The 24308-nt window shown below is 39.2% G+C and overlaps 1 protein-coding gene across 5 annotated transcripts in view; it reads left to right on the top strand.

Moving 5' to 3' along the window:
* LOC122209599 (S-adenosyl-L-methionine-dependent tRNA 4-demethylwyosine synthase TYW1) overlaps positions 1-24308 on the top strand; it is a 212386-nt gene that overhangs the window by 58792 nt on the left and 129286 nt on the right. For all 5 annotated transcript variants that reach the window (XR_006197676.1, XR_006197675.1, XR_006197674.1 and 2 more), the window contains one exon: positions 15575-15693. Coding sequence is in view for 2 of the 5 variants with exons in the window: in XM_042921589.1 (XP_042777523.1) it covers positions 15575-15693 (119 nt within the window). In the remaining 3 variants the exon portion in view is untranslated. The remainder of the gene's footprint in view (positions 1-15574; positions 15694-24308) is intronic.

The raw sequence follows: 24308 nt of genomic DNA, 5'->3' as shown, positions 1-24308 counted from the left end.
GTTTATTTTTATTCATTTAATGTTGCCTTTGTGGTTTTTTCTATTTTTTTAAGCTTATGGAATTCTTTCTCACCCAGGGATTTAGAAAATGGTGACTTCTTTTTTTTTTTTTTTTAAATTTTTTAATGTTTATTTATTTTTGAGAGAGAAAGAGTGTGTGTGGGAGGGGCAGAGAGAGAAGGAGTCACAGAATCCGAAGCAGGCTCCAGGCTCTGAGCTGTCAGCACAGAGCCTGACTCAGCCTCGAACCAATGAACCATGAGGTCATGACCTGAGCTGAAGTTGGATGGTTAACTGACCGAGCCACTCAGGCGCCCCTAGTGACTTCTGTCTTTGTACTACTTTTTAAGACTAAGTTTTTTTTTTATTCTGTTAAAGTTTCCCAACTTAGCCACTTTTAAGTATATGGTTCAGTGGTATTAAATACTTTACCTTATGCAGCTGTCACCGCCATCCATCCCCATAACTCCTAATCTTGCAAAACAAACTTTATACCTATTAAACACTAACTTCCCATTCTTCCCTCTCCACAGCCCCTGGCAACCACCATATTTTCTGCTTCTATGATTTTGACTACTCTGAGTATCTCAAATAAGTGAAATCATACAGTGTTGGTCTTTTTGTGACTGGCTTATTTTACTTAGCATAGTGTCCTCAGGGTTCATCCATGTTGTGGCATGTGTTAGAATTTCTTTCCTTTTTAAGTTTGAATAATATTCCATTGTATGTACATATATCATATTTTTCTTTATCCATTTTTGTGTTGATAAACACTTGGGTTGCTTCCATGTTTTAGCTGTTATGAATAATGCTGCTGTGAACATGGGTGTACAAATATCTCTTTGATCCTGTTTTCAAATCTTTTGGCTACATCCACAGAAGTGGAATTGCTGGGTTATATGGGAATTCACTTTTTAGTTGTTTGAGGAACCTCCATACTGTTTAACACTGGAGCTATGCCATTTTGCATTCCCATCAGCAGTATCCAGGGGTTCCAGTTTTGTACATCCTCACCAACACTTGCTTTGTTTTTGGTTTTGGATGATAGCCATCCTAATGGATGTGAGGTATCATTGTAGTTCTGATTTGCATTCCCTGACTGTTAGTGTTGGTGAGCATCTTTTCACGCGCTTATTGGCCATTTGTGTATTTTCTTTGGGGAAATGTTTATTCTTTGCCCATTTTTTGATTGGTATTAATTCTTTAAGTCCTTGGTAGAATTGACCCGGTGAAGAAATCAGATCTTGGGCTTTTGTTGTGGTTGCTGGGAGATTGGTGATTACTGATTCAGTCTTCTTATTAGCGATAGGTCTATACAGGTTTTCTTTTTCTTTGTGATTTCTGGTAGGTTTTGTGTTTCTAGAAATTTGTCCATTTCAGCTAGTTTATCCAATTTCTTAGCATACATTTGTTCATAGTACTCTCATATCTTTTATTTCTGTAGAATTGGTAGTAATGTCCCCACTTTCATTACTGATTTTAGTAATTTGAGTCTTCTTTTTTTTAGTCCCATGTAGCTAAAGGTTTGTTGATTTTTGTCAGTCTTTTTGAAAAACGCACTTTTGTTTTGTTGATTTTATCTGTTGTTTTTCTATTGTCTGTTTCATTGATACAATCATCATTATTTCATTCCTTCTGCTAGTTTTGGATTTGTTCATTCTTTTTTTTTTATTAAAAATTTTTTTTTTAAATGTTTTGTTTTATTTTTGAGGCAGAGAGAGACAGAGCATGAATGGGGCAGGGTCAGAGAGAGAGGGAGACACAGAATCTGAAGCAGGCTCCAGGCTCTGAGCTGTTAGCACAGAGCCTGATGTGGGGCTTGAACTCACAGACCGTGAGATCATGACCTGAGCTGAAGTTGGAAACTCAACCGACTGAGCCACAGGCGCCCTGCTCATTCTTTTTCTAATTCCTTAAGTTGTAAAGTTAGGTTGTTGTTTTGAACTCCTTCCTTCCTTCCTTCCTTCCTTCCTTCCTTCCTTCCTAATATAAGCATTTATAGCTGTAAATTTCTCCCTTAGCACTGCTTTTGATGCATCCCATAAATTTTGGTGTTTGTTTTTCATTTTCATTCATCTCTTAAGTATTTTCTAATTTTTCTTTTGATTCCTTCTTTGATCCATTGGTTGTTTAAAAGTGTAAAGTGTGCAGTTTAATTTCCATAATTTTTACTTTCAGTTTTCTTTATGTTACTGATTTCTAACTCCATTGCATTGTGGTCAGAGAAGATAGTTGGTATGATCTCTATCTCTTAAAATCTATTAAGACTTGGGGCGCCTGGGTGGCTTAGTCGGTTGAGTGTTTGACTTTGGCTCAGTTCATGATCTCCCGGTTTGTGAATTAGATCCCTGCATCGGGCTCTGTGCTGACAGTGCAGAGCCTAGAGCCTGCTTCAGATTCTGTGTTTCCCTCTTTCTCTGCCCCTCCCATACTCATGCTCTGTCTCTCTCCCAATAATATAATAAATAAGTGTTAAAAAAAATTAAAAAAATCTGTTAAGACTTTATTTTTGGCCTAATTAGTGGTCTTAGAAATGCCCGATGCTTAGTGGAGAAGAATGTGTATCTGTTGTTAATTGTGTGGAGTGTTCTGCATACGTCTCTTAGATCTAGCTGGTCTTTTTTGTGAAGTCCTGTGTTTCCTTCCTTGTCTTCTCTCTGGTTGTTCTCTTCATTGAAGTCTCCAACAGTTATTGTAGAGCTGTCTTTTTCTCCCTCCAACTCTCTCCATTTCTGCTTCATATATTTTGAAGATCTGTCATTTGGTGTATAAATGTCTATAATTGTTATATCTTGCTGTTTTGAATCTTTTATAATATATAATGTCTTTGGTTCCTTGTAATTTTTTTTTTTAACTTTTTAAAATATTTATTTATTTTTGAGAGAGAGAGACACACACAGAGCACGAGCGGAGGAGGGGCAGAGATCGGGAGACACAGAATCTGAAGCAGGGTCCAGGCTCTGTGCTGACAGAGCCTGATGTGGGGCTTGAACCCACGAGCTGTGAGATCATGACCTGAGCCGAAGTCAGATGCCCCAATGTAATCTTTTTTCGATTTGAAGTCTTTTTTGTCTGATGAGAGTGTAGCCACTCCTGCTCTCCTTTGGTTACTGTTTGCACAGGATATCTTTCCATCCTTTAACTTCTGACTTGTGTGTGTCTTTGGATGTACAGTGAGTCTCTTGTATACAGCAGAGTTGGATTGTGTAGTTTTTTTTTTTTTTGTTTTAAGTTCATTTTGAGCAAGCTGGGGAGGGAGAGGGAGAATCCCAATGCGGGGCTCGAACTCAAGAACCATGAGATCATGACCTCAGCCGAAGCCACTAGTCAGAGTCTTAACCGACCAAGCCACTCAGGTGCCCCTGGATCATGTATTTTTATGCATTCTGCCAATCTCTCATCTTTTGATTAGAGTTTAATCCATTTAAATTTAAAGTAATTACTATAAGGGGGGCTTACTTCTGTCGTTGTGCTTTTTTTTTTTCCTGTGTGCCCTACTGCATTTTTGTCCCTCATTTCCTACCTTTTTGTCTTTTTTAGTGATTTTTTTGTAGTGAAATGTTTAAATTCCTTCTTAATTTCCTTTTGTGTATATTCTACAGCTGTTTTCTTTGTGGTTACCATGGGGATAACATTTCACATCTTAAAGTTATAACATTTTAATTTAAATTTATTGTAGCTTAACTTCAATAACATACAAAAACTGCACCTTTATAGCTCTGTCTCCACCCTTTTCAGTTATTGGTGCCACAAAATTACATCTTTACACATTGTGAGCCCAGAAATGTAAACTAATAACTCCTTTAAATGCAGTCATCTAAATCATGTAGAGAACAAGATTTGGAATTATAAACCAAAGTTACAGTAATACCAGCCTTACACTAATAATTTTTTTTATACATATTAGTCTCTTAAATCAAGTAGGAAAAAAAAGCTACAAACCATTGTTACAATAACACCAGCTTTCACAATTCCCCTATATTTACCTTTATTGAGACCTTTATGTCTCTGTCTGGCTTTGGGGTCCTGCCTGCTGTCCTTTCGTTTCACCTGCAGGAATCCCTTGAGCAAGAAATGGTCGGGGCAGGTCTAGTGGTCATGAACTGCCTCAACTTTTATTCCTCTGGAAATGTCTTGATTTCTCCCTCACTTCTGAAGGACAGTTTTGCCAGATATTGGGTTCTTGGTTTATAGTGTTTTTTTCCTTTTAGCACTTTGAGTATATTGGTCCATTGCCTTCTGACCCCCCAATTTTCAGATGAGAAATCTGCCCATAATCTTATGAATGCTCCCTTGTATGTGATGATTCACTTTTCTCTTGCCACTTTCAAGGTTGATTCTTTGTCTTTCCCTTTGGAAACTTCGAGTATAATGTGTCTTGGTGTAGGTCTCTTTGAGTTCATCTTACTTGGAGTTTGTTGAGTTTCTCAGATGTTTATATTTATGACTGTCATCAAATTTGGGAAGTTTCCAGCTACTATTTCTTCATATATTCTCTCTGCCTCCGGCTCTTTTCTCCTGGGGCACCTGCGAAGTGCGTGTTGTTCTGCCTGATGTGTCCCACAGGTCCCTTGAGCTCTCTTCGCTTTTCTTTGTGCTCCTCAGCCTTGGTAATTTCCATCTTCTTACCTCCAAGTTCACTGATTCTTCTGCCTGCTCAAATCTGCCTTGAGTCTCTCTAGTGAATTTTTCATTTCAATTATTATACTTTTCAGCTCCAGAATTTCTTTTTGGTTTCTTTTTAGGCTTCTTAGCTCTTTACTGATATTTCCATTTTGTTCATATGTTGTTTTGTTGATTTTTTCCACGTCTTCCTGTAGTTCTTGGAGCATCTTTAGGACAGTGTTTTTAAAGTCTGTCTAATGTATCTGCCATAAAGTATTATTCAGGAATAGGTTCTGTTGAATTATTTTTTTCCCTTTGAATGGGACGTACTTCCTGTGTCTTTGTTGTGGACATTTGAAGCTCATCGTGTGGTAACTCTGGAAATCAGATTCTCTCCCTTGTACAGGGTTTGCTGTTTTTTGTTGTTGTTTTTGTTTTATTGAGTTTTGTATGCTCTCTCTGTAAGGATTAGGCTGAGGTGTAAACTTAATGTGTTAACTGTGTGTTTCCTGAGCCTTTCCTTGGGCACGCACAGTAACTTTCTATTTTTCCCTGAAGGTGATATTCAGTTGTTTTGAATATCCTACTTTTTAACATCTGGCTCCTGAAAGGGTGACAGCGAAAAGTCAAGGGGGATCAAAATAGGTAGCGGTCCTTCCAATCTCCTGGCAGTCACTTGAGCTGGAGGGGTAGGGCCCTGCAAAAATGGGGAGAGGAGCAACGATGGCCGCGCACCTCTCTGTACCTCCATGATCAGAAGCTGCAATTAGTTGTCAGAACACAGGTCCCCAGTATTTTGCAGGACAGGGTCCTTTTTGCCTGCCCTAGCTATGTGCACGCTGCCCCAGGAACACATGCACAGCTGTCTGCCAAATGGCTGGGGGTGGGGGCCGGGGAGCTCCTACTGTGCTAAGAGCTGAAATGAACTGTTCCAGCCTTTACCTGGAAGTTGCAAGCCTTCAGCAGTGAGTTCCGAAATAGTTCCATCAGGTAGATTCTGCCAGTGCAGATGTTGTCCGGGTCGGGGGACAGATTCCAGCTCTGCCCCTCCACCTTTCCCCCAATTCTTCTCCCATTAGTACTTTTTTAACAGTTTAATCAGTTTGGAGTTTATTTTGTTCTAGAAAATGAAAGAAATATCTAAGTCAGGGGCCAGCAGAGTTTTCCTTGAAGGGCCAGGTACTGACTTTTTAACATTTGTGGGTCATCTGATCTGTGTTGTGACTTCTTGGTTCTGCCATTGTAGCAGAAAAGCAGCCATAGACAGTAAGTAAACAAGTTTGGGTGACAGTGTTCCGACAAGACTTTATTTACAGAAACGGATGTTTTTGTCCCGTGGACTGTAGTTTATTGACGTCTGCATTGAGTTCTCCATTCTCTGTCACAAATTAGAGTCTGAAATTTTACCCTTCTTGCAAGCTAACAGGTTAGCCAGCTAGAGTGTCATGGATGCTGGCAGAAAGCATGGATGGTACATTATAATAATAGCTGTAGCCAGAATATCATTATTTGCTCTGGTTCCTGAGCCCCCAGTTCCTGGGAAGCAGCTGTAGAAGGGCCAGGTAACATGTGTTATGTATGTTATAGGAGAGGAACCCCAAGTTTAAGGAAAATGAAACTTTTATAGTTGATGATATTCCTGCCTGACCTTTGCCATAGAGGGACACATCTTTATTATCCTGGACAATAAACAGATATGTGGTTTGCTCTAGAGAGACAGTAGATCTTCTAAGGCTCTTCACTATACAAACCTTTTTGAAAAGATAGTCTAGAAGGCAATTAGTGCTGCTTGCAAGATATTCAGAGGGAGAGAGACCCATGAAGATCTGTCTCTCAGCATCCCACCTCCATTCTTCTCCCTGCACCCCCATCTCCAAATTGACGTGCACAGAGCCTGCCTGCTGATAGTGTCCTGCATTCATTCAGTGTGGCTGCTGGCTGCCGTTGTATTTTCTCAGGCTCTCATTTGCCGTTTGATGCCAAGAATTCATGGATTAATGAATCTGAGGCTATCTATAATTTCCACCCAGATCCATCACGTAGATTTAATTCTAAGTATGTGTTACTCTCAGATCTTGTTCCCTTTCCAGCCTGCTTATTTACTAGTTTTCAGATGTGAGAGTACTTCCTTTCAAAATGTAATGTCTGAGGATTTGTGGTCTGGACAAGAGGGCAGAAACCCCTTTCTCCCTGTTCCTTCCTGCTGTGCGCAACCCTGGAACCCTGGGAAACACAAAGGCAACCAGATGAGAACTTTGAAAGGTGGTAAGAGGAAGGCTGCCTGGTTCGAGACCCCAGGAGTGGAGGAGCAGTACAGCAGCAGGATGTTTTACATCTCCCATCTCTGAGCGCAACTCAAACCCCATGTTTCCTAATCCTTAATCTTGCAACAGAAAACCACCTAAGGAGGCTCATTTATTCCCAGTATGGAACGAGAGTCCCTCCAACAGGATTGGGCAGGCCCAGTACCACTGCCAAGGAGATCAGCTGGGAGCCCCACTAACAGGAAGTGGCTAGCACAAGTGGTCTCCATTCCTGTTGGACCTGAAATTCTGCTTTCCTGTTAAGAGATACGAGGGTGGCCAAGTGAAAGTGGAAAGAGAGAGATCCCTTCCCACCACCTACTTTTCCAACAAGTGACCTGACTTGTGAAATGCTTTCCATCCCTGCAGGGCCTGAGGCTTCCTTTCCCAATGGAGAGAGAACATGGTGGCTGGGTGGCCCTGGCAAGTGGCATCAGTGGGGAAGTGGTCTAGCTGGGGAAGCCTCTTTGTCCCTGTGAGCCTAAGATTCCCTCTCCCACTCAATTACTGGGGTTGTCAGGGGCAATCACGGAGGAACTTTGCTGCATGAGTAGCCTACCCTGGGAAGCCAGCTGACACGACACCTGGCCTCCTCACTCCTTCGAGACCTCCCAGCGAGCCATCCTAGAGGAACCCCTTCTACCTCTGCAGATGGTAACAGCAGAGATCAGTGAGTGGGATCCCAAGCAAAGTTACACGGCAAAGGTTTGGAAAATTAAACTTTGACATTGGAACCACAGCACACAAAAGACCTGTATGCTCAAGTGACTGCCTCCTGAAATAAAGTAATTAAATAGGATCTAGGGTCCCCTGACATAGTAGACAGAATGTCTAGAATGCAATAAAAATCACCTGTCATACCAAGAACCAAGAAAATCACAACTTGAACGAGAAAAGATAATGAACTGATACCAACACCAGATGAATCAGATGATGGAATAATCTGACAAGGATTTTAAAGCAGCTGTCATACAGATGCTTCAGCAGTCAGTTACAAATTCTCTGGAAACAAATGAAAAATAAAAAATCCCAGCAAAGAAATGGAAATTATAAAAAGAACCAAGGGGGAATTTTAAAATTGAAAAACACAGTAACAAATAAAAAACCAAATGGGCTCAGTAGTAGAGTGGAGATGACAGAGGATAGATGGCATCAGTGGCCTCACCAGATCAACAGAATGATCTGTAAACAGATAGGTCAATAGAATTTACCCCCTCTGAACAACAAAGAGCGCAAACCCCAAGTGGGATAAAACGAAAGGAATCCACACCAAGACCTCTTAGAATTAATGGATCTGAAAAGTAAAAAAGAAAAAATCGTGACAGATGCTAGAGATAAATGATGTAGTAATGTTAATTTGACACCAGATTTCTCATCTGAATTCATGGAGGCCGGAGGGAGGCGGTACGGTTTTCAAATGTTGTAAGAAAAGAGCTGGCGACCATTAATTCTGTATCTGGCCACGCTGTCCTTCCAGAATGAAGATTAAGTACAGACATGCATGCAAGAGAACAAAGAATTTGTTGGCTGATCTGCCCTTAAAAACTGACTAAACGAAGTTCTTCTAATCTACTGAAATAATAGAAGAAAGATTATTAGAGCAGCAGGAAGTCAGAAAGAATGATGGGAAGATCAGAAATATGGGTCCATGCAGCAGATGATAATTTTTCTCATGATTCTTATAAATTGTATTTGATGATTGAAACAAAAATTAAGATACCATGTAATACTCAGGGCAAAAACATTTAATTTAAAAGAGGGAAAGTTAGGGGTGCCTGGGTGGCTCAGTCAGTTAAGCCTCTGACTTCAGCTCAAGTCATGATTCTCAGTTCATGTCAGCTCTGCTGACAGCTCAGAGCCCGGAGCCTGCTTCGGATTCTGTGTCTCCTTCTCTCTCTGACCCACCCCTGCTCGCACTCTGTCTCTCTCTCTCAAAAATAAATAAACATTAAGAAAATTAAAAAAAATAAAAAAGGGAAAGTTAAAGGGACTTGAATGGAAGTGATGTTCCCTTCCTTACTTCACTTGAGGTATAAAATGTTAATACCAGCAGACTATAATAAGTCATGTATATGTGTAAATATACCACACATACAGTATATATGTGTCACGTATATGTATGTAACACTCAGAATAACCACTGCAAACACTATACAAAGAGCTACAAACAACTACAAATATTTACAAAAGGATACACCAAAAAACAAGATAAATTAAGATGTAATCCCAAAACACGTTTAAGTATCCTGCAGGAAATCAAGAAAGAGTAACAGGTATGAGAATGAGAGGAAACAAGCAGGAAGCATAATAAAATAGCAAACTTAAGGGCTAGTGTATCAGTAATTGCTTCAAATACAATTCTAAGTGTACCAATCAAGTGATAGCTATTGGCAAAATAGTCCTGTAAAAAAAAACAGGACTCCAAGATATGATGTCTGTGAGAAGCTCCCTTCAAATTTAGTGACATGAGCGGGTTGAGTAAAATGATAGAAAGCCATATACCATGCTGACAGTAATCCAAAAAGCAGGTTTGCCTGTGTAAATATCAGATTAAGTTGACCTCAGAGCAAAGACACTTTCTCTAGAGACAGAGAATGACATTTCATAATGATTAAATGATAATGCATACTAAGTGAGTATATACCAAACATTGGAGGCTCAAAACTGACCTCGTTGAATGGAGAAATTTATAAAAATAAAACTTCACAGTTCTTGTTGGGGGCTCTGAAACCCCCTCTCAACCTCTGCTGGAACTACTTGACTAAAAATCACAAGGTTCTAGAAAATCTGAGCAACATAGTTGATTAATAGGATCTAATTGACAGATAAAGAATATACCATGCAGCAACAGCAGAATACATGTTTTTTCAAGTGCCTTTGGAACATTGACCGGGACAGACCATGTTCTAGGCCATTGAACAATCTCAGCGAGTTTACAACAATTGAAATCATATAGTTGTTCCCTGACCATAATGGGCAAGCTAGAAGTTAATAGAATCGAAAGGTAAATCTCTAACTATATAGAAATTAAACTAACTCCCTTCCTTCCTTCCTTCCTTCCTTCCTTCCTTCCTTCCTTCTCTTCTTTCTTTCTTTCTTTCTTTCTTTCTTTCTTTCTTTCTTTCTTTCTAATAATATTGGTTTCAGGAGTAGAATTTAGTGATTCATCATTTACATATAATACCCACTGCTCATCCCAACAAGTGTCCTCCTTAATAGCAATGACCCATTTAACCCATTCCCTCTACCCACCTCCTCTCCAGCAATTCTCAGTTCTCTGTATTTAAGAGTCCCTTATGGTTTGTCTCCCTCTCTGTTTTTATCTTATTTTTCCTCCCTTCCACTGTGTTCATCTGTTTTGTTTCTTAAATTCGACATATGAGTGAAATCATACAATATTTGTCTTTCTCTGACTTATTTTGTTTAGGATAATACACTCTAGTTCCATCCATGTTGTTCTAAATGGCAAGATTTCTGTAATATTACATTGTGTATATACACCACATCTTCTTTATCCATTCATCAGTTGGTGGACATTTGGGCTCTTTCCATAATTTGGTTGTTGATAATGCTGCTATAAACATTGGGATGCATGTGCCCCTTCGAATCAGCTTTTTTGTATCCTTTGGGTAAATACCTAGTAATGCAATTGCTGGGTTGTAGGTAGTTCTATTATTTTTTAAAATTAATTTATTTTTTAAATTTACATCCAAGTTAGCCTATATAGTGCAACAATGATTCCAGGGGTAGATTCCTTAATGCTGCTTACCCATTTAGCCCATCCCCCCCGACAACCCCTCCAGCAACCCTCTGTTTGATCTCTATATTTAAGAGTCTCATATGTTTTGTCTGCCACCCTGTTTTTATATTATTTTTGCTTCCTTTCCCTTATGTTCATCTATTTAGTATCTTAGATTCCTCATATGAGTGAAGTCATATGATATTTATCTTTCTCTGACTAGTTTTTTAACACCCTCTAGTTCTATCCAAGTAGTTGCAAATGGCAAAATTTCATTCTTTTTGATTTCCGAGTAATACTCCATTGTATATCTATACCACATCTTCTTTTTTTTTTTTTTTTAATTTTTTTTCAACGTTTTTTATTTATTTTTGGGACAGAAAGAGACAGAGCATGAACGGGGGAGGGGCAGAGAGAGAGGGAGACACAGAATCGGAAACAGGCTCCAGGCTCCGAGCCATCAGGCCAGAGCCTGACGCGGGGCTCGAACTCACGGACCGCGAGGTCGTGACCTGGCTGAAGTCGGACGCTTAACCGACTGCGCCACCCAGGCGCCCCAATATACCACATCTTCTTTATCCATTCACTCGTTGATGGATGTTTGGGCTCTTTCCATACTTTGGCTATTGTCGATAGCGCTGCTATAAACATTGGGGTGCATGTGCCCCTTCGAAACAGCACACCTGTATCCCTTCAATAGATACCCAGTAGTGCAATTGCTGGGTCGTGGTTCTATTTTTAATTTTTTAAGGAACCTCCATACTGTTTTCTAGAGTGCCTGCACCAGCTTGCATTCCCACCAGCAATGCAAGAGAGATCCTCTTTCTCCGCATCCTTGCCAACATCTGTTGTTGCCTGAGTTGTTAATGTTAGCCATGCTGACAGGTGTGAGGTTGCATCTCACTGTGGTTTTGATTTGTATTTCCCTGATGATGAGCGATGTGGAGCGTTTTTTCATGTGTCAGTTGGCCATCTGGATGTCTTCTTTGGAGAAGTGTCTATTCATGTGTTTTGCCCATTTCTTCACTGGATTATTTGATTTTTGGGTGTTGAGTTTTATAAGTGCTCTATAGATTTTGGATACTAAACCTTTATCTGATATGTCATTTGCAAATATCTTCTCCCATTCCGTTGGTTGCCTTTTAGTTTTGCTGATTGTTTCCTTTGGTGTGCAGAAGGTTTTTATTTTGATGAGGTCCCAAATAGTTCATTTTTGCTTTTGTTTCCCTTGCCTCCAGAGACGTGTTGAGTAAGAAGTTGCTGTGGCTGAGGTCAAAGTGGTTTTTGCCTGCTTTCTCCTCGAGGATTTTGATGGCTTCCCATCTTATTTTGAGTTTATTTTTGTGTATGGTGTAAGAAAGTGGTCCAGGTTCATTTTTCTGCACTTTGCTGTCCAGTTTTCCCAGCACTATTTGCTGAGGAGACTGTCTTTATCCCATTAGATATTCTTTCCCGCTTTGTCAAAGATTAGTTGGCCATGTGTTTGTGGGTCCATTTCTGAGTTCTCTATTCTGTTCCATTGATCTGAGTGTCTGTTTTTGTGCCAGTACCATACTCTCTTGATTACAGCTTTGTAATACAGCTTGAAGTCTGGGATTGTGATGCGTCCAGCTTTGGTTTTCTTTTTCAGGATTCCTTTTGGTATTTGGAGTCTTTTCTGGTTCCATACAAATTTGAGGATTGTTTGTTCTAGCTCTGTGAAGAATGCTGGTGTTATTTTGATAGAGATTGCCTATTAATATTTTGGGGAACCTTCATACTGTTTTCCAGAGTGGCTGTGCCAGTTTGCATTCCCACCAACAGTGTAAAAGTGTTCCCCTTTCTCTGCATCCTCTCTAACCTCTGTTGTTTTTTGAGTTTAAGCAATACATTTCTAAATTAGCCCTGGGTCAAAGAAGAAGTCTCAAAAGAAAAGGAAAAAAAACCCAAAACATACAGCTGAATGGTAATAAAAACAAAACAAACTACGTGGGTTGTAGCTCAAGCAGTGCTCATAGGGAAATTTACAGCAGTAAATGCTTACATTAGAAATGAGGCAAGATATCAAATCAGAAATCAATGAAAATCTAAGTGTAAATGTAAATCAAAATCTAAATGTAAATCTAAATAAATGTTGTTTCATTAGAGGACTCAGTACAGCAAAATGTCAGTTTTCCCCAAATTGATCTATAGGTTTAATGTAATTCCTATTAAAATCCCAGTAAGGTTTTTGTAGAAATAGAAGAGCCTAAACAGTGTTGAGGAAGAAGAAGAAAATGGGAGGAATCCTACATCCTGATATTATAGCTTATCGTATCAGACCCACAGATCGACAGAACAGGTTAGAGATCCCAGAAAGAAACCCACAAACATGCCTAAACGACTTTTTACAAAGGTGCAAAAGCAATTCCTTGGAGGAAGGATAACCTTTTCAACAAATGTTGGGATAATTAGACATCCACAGGCAGAAAACCACCACCAAAATGCACACACCCGAAGTACCTGCACACATACACACGTTGCTTTTAAACTTCACATCTTACATAAAAATTAACTGAACGTGGGTCATGAACTACAGTAAATAAAGTAAAACTATACAACTTTTAGAAAAAAAAAACAGTTTTAAAATTTTAAGTTTATTTATTTTCAGAGAGACAGCGTGAGTGGTGGAGGGCAGAGAGAGAGAGGGAGATAGAGAATCAATGCGGGGCTTGAACTCAGTTGATCATGACCTGAGCCCAAACCCCGAGTCGGATGCTCAACTAACTGAGCCACCCAGGTGCCCCAGAAAAAAAGCGTTTTTAAAAGAGAAACGTGTCATCCCTCTTCTCACATGACTCTGTCTCTCTTATCCTTTTATTCTTTCATCAGTACTTCAGTGCTGTTTGGACATCACACCTCTGGGAAGTTGTCACTTGTCCGGTGAGGCTGGCTGGGTCAGTCATCCGTCTCTCAGGCTCTCGTAATACCTTACTGGACATTTGTCTTTTCTCTGCTTGCCCTGCCCGGCATCTGGGTCTTTTCATGTTTGGGGAATTCCCTTTTGAATTAGCTTTGTTTAGGGCAGGGGCCCATTGCCTGCTTCAGAAGTTAAGGAGGAGACATACTGTTTGCTGGTACCATGTGCTGGCAGCGGGGGTATAACAGTATCATCAAGGTTGGTCATTCTCTTTGCCCAAGACTTTGAGTGTGGAGTGAGAGACAGAAGGGCTGGGACACGGAGGGTTCATTCTTGAGCTCGTGGCAGAGGCATCTCCATTTCAGGGGTGGTCGTGGTGATGGTAGCCACAGAGCGGTGGCGTCTACAGTAGATGGCTTCTGAGGGATTGAGGGGTGGTCCTGTGGCCAGCCGTCCTTCGTTCCCGCCTTTCTAAAGATTCTGTGATCTGTGGGGTCCTTTGAACAAATCCCTTTTCTTTAGCCAGAGTCCGTTTCTGTTGCTTGCAAAAGAATCTTGATTGATTCAACCACCCTAGCATAATAGTATTGCACGTTTTGCCTGTTTACTTGCCATTTCCTCCTCAAACTAGATCATGGTTGGGGCTCTGTCATGTTCATTATTGTACATTCAACACACGGCATGCTTCAGGTATATTAACCTTTCAGTAAATAATGAAATGTGCAGGTCTTCAACCTTGTTTTCCCATTGGCCTGATATTTAGTGGTAATTACGCTGTGATTTTGGCATTTAGTGGGCTTTTATTTTTAGTTTTCAGTGCTGTTTGCAAGATCTGAATGTTTTGTTTGCCTTCTGGATATTTTATTGGCAACTTGGAAGAGAATTCGTAGTTATCTTGAACAATATTTTTCCTTCGCTCCTTAGTTTTCCTAATCCAAGTACCAAACGTGATGGACTGGAGTATGCTTTTCTATCAGGAAAAAATAAAATAAAAGACTTTGTGATTAACCAACATAATAATCAAGCTGGTAGATTTTTTTTATAACTTTCTTTCATTGTGGATAGCATTATAACGTTAGAGCACGCTGATGTATAGCGTATACGCACACATACACACATGCACACGCACACATATGGGCTCCTTGTGTCTCCTCATTTTTCCTGTTGTTAATTCCATCATATTTCAGTCACAGTTGAGATGAGGCAACATCTCCATTATCTTGGATGACTTCATTTTGCCTGGATGACTTTGTTTTGCCTCTCTAACGGAGAATACCTTTGATTGTACCTCCTTAGCACTCTTCCCCTTTCCTCCAATAATATGAGCCAACTCACCATGATCTTTTTTGCGTAGCCTCCTCCCAGGTTTCACTTTTACCGAAATCAGGCCTATCTTGCAGAGTTTCTAGATGGATTTTTCTGATGACATCTGAAAAAGCTTGATAATATCTTGTGATTCCAACTCTAAGTTTATCTTACAGTATTTCTTCAAATTATTTATTCTTACTAGACTCACCGCAGTTTTACCACTCACATATTAAATCGTGTCCTTTTTGGGGGAAAATCTGTCTCTTAACACACATGCCACTTGTCCCCTCAGCAGTTTCAGTATGTTCAAGTTCCACCATTCAGTTGACATAGAATATGCTCTAGGACGCATCCCCTTACTCACTCTCCCTTTCTCAAAGCAGAGATACTCTTTCTTAGGAGTGCTACTCCCCTCTAGGAGCCTGTCTTATCTATCCCTTGGTATTACATATTATTGTACTAATACTATCTGAGGCGGTTGAATGGATTTGAAAATGAAAGCATCAGTGCCATCTTCTCTATAGGGCTTTCAGAGTTAATGGATCATAGGTTTATTTCATTGGGTTTTAGAAAATTTAAAGCACCATCAAAACACTATAATGTTAATTTTCTGCATCATGCGGATACCGTAGGGGCATTTATGGTTATGAAATGCACCTTTTTTTCTTAAAAATGATGCCTTGGTGTTTTCTTTGCCTTGAGGGTTTTATTCAGATTATCATTTGTTTTTTACTTTTGCAGTCGATGCTCCGAGGGAGAGGAGGTTGCTACAAACATACATTCTATGGTATCGAAAGCCATCGTTGCATGGAAACTACCCCAAGCTTGGCATGTGCAAATAAATGTGTCTTCTGCTGGCGGTAAGTAAAAATGAATGGCTGTGGTGACCGAATCCGTAACCATCTGTAATAATCAGTTTCTGTTCAGCCTTTCATTCAAATTTACCTAAAGCTCTGCTGGTTTTAGAAGTAATCCCCATTTCCTTTTCTAATATTATATATTTACGCATTTGTTTTTCCTCAACCAGTTTTGTCAGGGTTTTGCCAAGTTTTTGTCTTTGTGAAGACATAGATTTTAGCTTTGTGAATCCTCTGCATCATAGCTTTGTTATCTTGTTCAATAGTCAATTTTTTTTTTGTTTTACTCCCCTGTTCTTTTTCTAACTTAAATTAGACTGTTAGCTCATTAATATTCAGTCTTCTATAAATCCTTAATCAGGAATATTCATCTAAGTACTTCTTCAGCTATGTTCCATAGATTTTGATTAGTTAATTATTTTTCAATTATTTTTTTAATTTGAATATAGTTGACACACATGGTAGATTCAGGTGTGCGATACAGTGATTCAGCAAGTTTATACCTTATGCTGTGCTTACAAGCATAACTCTCGTCCGTCACCATATGGCATTGTTACAATGCCCTTGAATGTTATTTCCTTGTCTGCACCTTTTATTTTTGAGATTTATTCATTCCGTAAGTGGAAGCCGGTATCTATCACTCTCCTTCACCCGTTTTGCCCATCCCTTATTCCTCTCCTCTCTGACAACCTGAGTCAGTTCGTTCTCTATATTTATAGCTCTGATTCTTTTTGTTTGTATCTTTGTTTATTCATTTGTTTTGTTTTTAGATGCTACAGATAAATGAAATCATATATGGCCTTTGTCTGTCTCTGTCTGCCTTATTTCACGTAGCATAATACCCTGGAGGTCCGTCCAAGTTGTAGCACATAGCAGCACCGCATTCTTTTGGGTGGTTGAGTAATATTCCACTGTACGTATACACCACATCTTCTTTATCCAAGCGTCTGTTGATGGACACTTGGGCTGCTTCCATATTGTGGCTGATGTAAATAATGCTGCAATAAACTGGGGTGAATGTATCTTCTCATTTCCTTTGGGTAAATACTCAGTAGTGGAATTATTGAATCATATGGTAATTTTATTGATAATTTTTTAAAGAATCTCCACACTGTTTTCCCCAGTGGCTGTAGCAATTTACATTCCCAACAACTGTGCAGCAGAGTTCCTTTTTCTCCACACCCTCACAAATGCTTCTTATTTCCTGTCTTTTTTACTGTAGTTAGTCTGACAGGTAGGAGGTGATATCTCATTGTGAGGTTGATTTGCATTTCCTTGATGATTGGTGATGTTGAGCATTTTTTTATGTGTCTGTTGGCCATCTGGATGTCTTCTTTTAAAAACTGCCTATTCAGGCCCTGTGCCCATTTTAAATCAGATTATTTGCTTTTTGGTGTTGAGTTGTACACGTTCTTTATATGTTTTGGATACTAACCCCTTATCAGAAGATATTTACAAACATCTTCTCCCATTTAGTAGTTGCCTTTTAGTTTTGTTGATTGTTTCCTTTGCTGTGCAGAAGTTTTTTTTTTTTTTCTTTTTTCTTTTTGCTGTAGTCCCAGTAGTTTAATTTTGCTTTTGTTAACCTCACTTGAGGAGACATATCTAGAAAAATGTTGCTATGGCTGATGTCAAAGAAATTACTGCCTATGCTGTCTTCTAGGAATTTTTTATGGTTTCAGGTCTCACATTTAGGTTTTTAATTCATTTTGAGTTTCTTTTTGTTTATGGTGTTAGAAAGTGATCCAGGGCACCTGGGTGGCTCAGTCGGTTAAGCAGCCGACTTCGGCTCAGGTCATGATCTCACGGTCTGTGAGTTCAAGCCCCGCGTCGGGCTTTGTGCTGCCAGCTCAGAGCCTGGAGCCTGTTTCAGATTTTGTGTCTCCCTCTCTCTGACCCTCCCCTGTTCATGCTCTGTCTCTCCCTGTCTCAAAAAGAAATAAAATGTTAAAAAAATTAAAAAAAAAAATAGAAAGTTATCCAGATTCATTCTTTTGCGTGTGGCTGTCCAGTTTTCCCAGCACCATTTATTGAGGACACTGTCCTTTTCTCATTGTATGTTCTTTCCTCCTTTGTCATAGATTAACTGACCATTGAAGCCTGGGTTTGTTTCTGGACTCTCTATCATGTTCCATTGAGCTATGTGTCTATTTTCGTGTCTGTACTGTTTTGATTACTGCAGCTTTGTAGTACATCTTGAAATCTGGAATTGTGATACCTCTAGCTTTTTTCTTTTCTCTCAAGATTATTTTGGGTATTTGGGTCTTTTGTGGTTCCATATAGATTCCATATAAATTTTATAGTTCCATATAAATTTTATAATTATTTGTTCTAGTTCTGTGAAAAATGCTGTTGGTATTATATTGAATCTATAGATAGCTTTGGATAGTATGGACATTCTGACAATATTAGTGCTTCTAATCCATGAGCATGGGATGCCTTTCCATTTGTTTGTGTCATCTTCAATTTCTTTCATAAGTGTTTTATGGTTTTCAGAGTACAGGTCTTTCACCTCCTTGGTTAAGTTTATTCCTGCGTATTTTATTCTTTTTGGTACCATTATAAATGGGATTGTTTTCTTAATTTCTCTTTCTGCTACTGTGTTACTAGTATGTAGAAACAACCAATTTCTGGGTATTAATTTTGTATCCTGTGACTTGATTACTTAATTTTATTATTCAGTTGTAAATATTTTCTAATTTATATTATGGCCTCCAAAGACATATTTAGAAAAATTACACATAAGTTAGATTTGGGAGATAATATTTTTGTTTTTAAATTTCAACCAAACTGGAGGCGCCTGGGTGGCTCATTTTGTTAAACATCTGACTCTTGATTTTGGCTTAGGTCATGATCTCAAGGTTTGTGAGTTCAAGCCCTGCATTGGGCTCTGTGCTGACAGCATGGAGCCTGCTTGGGATTCTCTTTGCCTCACTGCCCCTCTCCCTACTGACATGTGTGCATGCACACACATGCTTTTTCTCTGTCTCTCAAAATAAACTTAAAAAGAAACTCAACCAAATTATAGTATGTGATTTTTAATACAAGTTATTTAAAATTTACTGAGAAGTACTATATGTCTAGTAGAAATGGTTAGTGTTTATAAATTTATCATATACTAGTGAAAACAGGGTGCTTTTTTCTTAAGTTTATTCATTGATTTTGAGACAGAGTGAGCGAGTGTGAGTGGGGGAGGGGCAGAGAGAGAATCCCAAGCAGTTGTAGAGCCTGACAGGGGCGCTGAAACTCATGAATGGTGAGATCATGACCTGAGGTGAAATCAAGAGTTGGATGCTCAACTGACTGAGCCACCCAGGCACCCCAAAAGAGGGTATTTTTAATTGTTGGGTAATAAAACAGCAATGAAATTTATTTTATATAACTGATTATTTGTCTTATCATTATTTAGTCATCCTCTTTATCCATAATAATGCCTTTTTGCTTTAAAGTCTATGCTTTGTGATATTAATATAACTATACTAAATTTCTTTTGATTACTAATTCTTGCCCAGTCTTTCTTTTTTGTTCCTTCATGTAACTTCAATCATTGTGCATGCTTATTTTTTAGGTGGGCTACTTGTAAACAAGTGTTTGGCTGGATAAATTTTTAAAAATCCACTTTATTGAAGCTTTGTTTACGTACAGTGAAATGCATTTGTTTAAAATTTTTAAAAAATGTTTTATTTATTTTTGAGAGAGAGAGAGAGAGAGAGTGTGTGCAAATTGGGGAGGGACAGAGAGAGAGAGGGAGAGACAGAATCTGAAGGAGGCTCCAGGCTCTGAGCCATCAGCACAGAGCCCGATGCGGGACTGGGACCCATGAACTGTGAGATCAAGACCTGAGCCGAAGTTGGTCACTTAACCGACTAAACCACCCAGTCTCCCTGAAATGCATTTGTTTAAAAGATATAGTTCAGTGAGTTTTGGTATATGTGTACATCTGTGTGACTGTGACCACAATCAAGATGAAGGATATTTTCTGGGCGCCTGGGTGGCTCAGTTAGTTAAGTGTCGGACTTTTGGCTTTGGCCCAGGTCGTGATCTCATGATTCGTGAGTTCAAGCCCCATGTTGGGCTCTGTGCTGGCAGCGTGGAGCCTGCTCCGGATTCTCTGTCTCCCTGTCTCTCTGCCCCTCTCCCATTTGCAGGCACACATGCTCTCTGTCTCTCAAAAATAAATAGATAAACATCTAAAAATACATATTAAAAAAAAGATGAAGGACATTTACGTTAGTCCTGGAGGTTCCCTTGTGCTCTGCCTCTCAGTTAATTTCTCTCGTCTTATCCTAGCACCAGGCAAATTGATTTTCTTTCTGACAATATGTGTTAGTTTGCTTTTTTCTATAGAGTTGCTTAAAAATGGAATCATTCAGTATGCATTTTTGTGTCTGGTTTCTTTCTTTCTTTTTTTTTTTACACATTCATTTACTTTATTTATTTTTTTAATGTGAAATTTATTGTCAGATTGGTTTCTATACAACACCCAGTGCTCATACTAACAGATGCCCTCCTCAATGCTCATCACCCACCCTCCCCTCCCTCTAACCCCCCACCAACCCTCAGTTTATTCTCAGTTTTTAAGAGTCTCTTATGGTTTGGCTGTCTCCCTCTCTAACTTTTTCTTTTCCCTTCCCCTCCCCCATGGTCTTCTGTTAAGTTTCTCAGGATATCCACATAAGAGTGAAACATATGGTATCTCTCTTTCTCTGTATGACTTATTTCAGTTAGCATCACACTCTCCAGTTCCATCCACGTTGCTACAAAAGGCCATATTTCATTTTTTCTCATTGCCACGTAGTATTCCATTGTGTACATAAACCACAATTTCTTTATCCATTCATCAGTTGATGGACATTTAGGCTCTTTCCATAATTTGGCTATTATTGAAAGTGCTGCTATAAACCTTGGGGTACAAGTGCCCCTATGCATCAGCACTCCTGTATCCCTTGGGTAAATTCCTAGCAGTGCTATTGCTGGATCATAGGGTAGATCTATTTTTAATTTTTGAGGAACCTCCACACTGTTTTCCAGAGTGGCTGCACCAGTTTGCATTCCCACCAGGAATGCAGGAGGATTCCCGTTTCTCCACATCCTCGCCAGCATCTATAGTCTCCTGATTTGTTCATTTTGGCCACTCTGACTGGCGTGAGGTGATATCTGAGTGTGGTTTTGATTTGTATTTCCCTGATGAGTAGCGACGTTGAGCATCTTTTCATGTGCTTGTTGGCCATCCGGATGTCTTCTTTAGAGAAGTGTCTATTCATGTCTTCTGCCCATATCTTCACTGGATTATTTGTTTTCTGGGTGTGGAGTTTGGTGAGTTCTTTATAGATTTTGGATACTAGCCCTTTGTCTGATATGTCATTTGCAAATATCTTTTCCCATTCCGTCGGTTGCCTTTTAGCTTTGTTGATTGTTCCTTTTCAGTGCAGAAGCTTTTTATCTTGATGAGGTCCCGACAGTTCATTTTTGCTTTTAATTCCCTTGCCTTTGGAGGTGTGTCGAGTAAGAAATTGCTGCGGCTGAGGTCAGAGAGGTTTTTCCCTGCTTTCTCCTCCAGTGTTTTGATGGTTTCCTGTCTCGCATTCAATTCCTTTATCCATTTTGAGTTTATTTTTGTGAATGGTGTAAGAAAGTGGTCTAGTTTCATTCTGCTGCATGTTGCTGTCCAGTTCTCCCAGCACCATTTGTTAAAGAGACTGTCTTTTTTCCATTGGATATTCTTTCCTGCTTTGTCAAAGATTAGTTGGCCATACTTTTGTGGGTCCAATTCTGGAGTCTCTATTCTACTCCATTGGTCTATGTGTCTGTTTTTGTGCCAACGCCATGCTGTCTTGATGATTACAGCTTTGTAGTAGAGGCTAAAGTCTGGGATTGTGATGCCTCCCGCTTTGGTCTTCTTCTTCACTATTACTTTGGCTAATTCGGGGTCTTTTGTGGTTCTATACAAATTTAGGATTGCTTGTTCTAGCTTCGAGAAGAATGCTGGTGCAATTTTGATTGGGATTGCATTGAATGTGTAGATTGCATTGGGTAGTATTGACATTTTAACAATATTTTGTGTCTGGTTTCTTTTGTCACACATGTTTTTGGGATTCATTCATGTTGTTACATACATCAGTAATTGTTTTCCTTTTATTGTTGAAGCACACAGTCTGTTGTATGGTTATACCACAGTTTGTTTCTCCATTCATCTGTAGTTGAATATTTGATTTGTTTCCAGGTTTTGACTCAATTATAAAGCTGCTGTGAACATTAGTGTATAAGTCTTTTATAGACCAATATTTTCTTTATAATATTTATTTTTTGAGAGAGAGAGCGAGTGTGCACGCATGTGCGATCAGAGGAGGGGCAGAGAGAGACGGAAACACAGAAGCAGACTCTAGGCCCTGAGCTGTCAGCACAAGATCATGACCTGAGCTGAAGTCGAATGCTTAACCCACTGAGCCACCCAGGTGCCCCTATAGACCAATATTTTCACTTGTATATGGAATTGATGGATTTTTTTTTAAAGTTTTTAATGTTTATTTATTTTTAAGAGAGAGAGACAGCACGAGCAGGGGAGGGGCAGAGAGAGAGGGAGACACAGAATCCAAAGTAAGTTCCAGGCTCTGAGCTGTCAGCACAGAGCCCGACATGGAGCTCGAACCCACGAGCCATGAGACTGTGACCTGAGCCGAAATCCGATGCCTAACTGAACCACTCAGGCGCCCCTGGAATTGCTGGATTTTTAGAAGTCTGTTTGGAGTTCAGTTGGTCTTATTGTGATTGTTGGTATTGATAAATATTGATAAATTAATAAATTAACGAATATTTACTTTAATTCTCTCGTTTTGTGATTTGTGTTTACCTTGCTTTTCTACATTTTATTGTCTTTTTCTTTTTAAGACTACTTTAATGCTAAGGTATCATGTTAGGTGTTTTGTTATAGGAAGCTCTTTTATTTATCTTGCTGGAAATTCAAGGTGTTGAATTCAAATGTCTTTAAGCCAACTACAGTCCCTCATATGTAGAATTCAATCTTTTAAAGTTGGAAATTTTAAGTGAAAGAAAATGTCTAAATTGCAGAAATCTTTTGTGCTTGCTACTAATCCATTTTTCTCTTTCGCTAACACCTGTTTGCTTTTCACCACCTCAATTCTCTGCTGGCTGATGTCTCCATTGCAGTTCGTTTTGTTATGATAGCTAGTGACTTCTTTACTATCAAATCGAATAGAGGTGACTTAATTCTCCTCTAAATTGAACTCCAGGAAAACTTGCTAGAAAACAAGGCTCTCTACTTCTATTGGATTCAGACACACCTGTCTTTTCTAGTGTTTTCTCCCAGCCCTTTGACAGTTACTTTTTAATTTCCCCTTTTAGCTCTTTGGCTTATTGTTGACCTGATGAATCTTTCTGATTCTACCCTTGGCTTTCTTTTGTTGCTCTATGTTATAATGGGAGGGGTAGTAAACCATCTCTGTGGCTTCATTAAATACCTGGAGTTTGACACCTTTCTATTCTTTATCTCTAGCCCGTCTCCTTTCTGAGTTTTCATCCTTGGTTTGCAGTTGCCTGTTGGATATATTGTCTCAGATGATCCACAAGTACTTTAAGTCCCATTTGTCCACAGTGGAATCTATTATACTGTTAACCTCTTCATACTATTTTGGTAATGGCACCATTAGTTATCCAGTGGCTTAGGCTGAAAAGTTCATCTTCCTCTAACTCACTATATCCATTTGTATACTTAATTCTGGAGTCTCAATATTTCATTCTTTAGCAACCAGAATGATTTAATACTTTCCAGTCTATGCCATTTCTTGATTTATCTATCCTATTGGTACAAGACCTATAATTCTTCTCTTGAGAAAAGGTTTTATATCATTGGTCATAAAAGTAATCCATGTTTATTGTAGAAACTTTTGGAAAATACCAAAAAGTATAAAGAGAAACAACTATCTACAATTCCAGAATCCAGACAAATCATAGTTAACACTTTCCAGTATTTGCTTTCATTCTTTTTTTCCTGGGTCTTCTCACTTTTTTAAAAATGTGGTTGAAACCATTCTCTAATTTGTTTTACATCCTTTTTTAGTCTTTAATATATGACTCTTGTTCTATCATTAAAATCTTATAGGCATAAACTTTTTGTTTTAAAATAATTCTAGGAGTACTTGGGTGGCTTTAGCTAGTTAAGCATCCAACTTCGGCTCAGATTCATGAGTTTGAGCCCCACATCAGACTCTGTGCTCATAGCTCAGAGCCTAGAGCCTGCTTTGGATTCTGTGTCTCCCTTTCTCTCTACCCCTAACCCACTCGTGCTCTGTCTCTCTCTCCCTCAAAAATGAATAAACATTACAATTTTTTAAAAAATAATTCTCGGTGTGATGTGCCTGGGTGGCTCAGTTGGTTAAGCACCCAAATTCAGTTCAGGTCATGATCTTGCGGTTCGTGGGTTCAAGCCCTGAGTCGGGCTCTGTGCTGAGCTCAGAGCCTGGAATCTGCTTCTGACTCTGTGCTCTGTCTCTCTCTGCCCCTCTCCACTCATGCTCTTTGAAAAATAAACATTAAAAAAATTAATTACAGATTTGCAGAAGAGTTACAAAGATCGTAGGGTTTCTGTATATCTTTCGCCT

The sequence above is a fragment of the Panthera leo genome, chromosome E3 (genome assembly GCF_018350215.1).
Source record: "Panthera leo isolate Ple1 chromosome E3, P.leo_Ple1_pat1.1, whole genome shotgun sequence".
Lineage (NCBI taxonomy): Eukaryota > Metazoa > Chordata > Mammalia > Carnivora > Felidae > Panthera > Panthera leo.
This window is presented reverse-complemented; position numbering and strand designations above follow the sequence as displayed.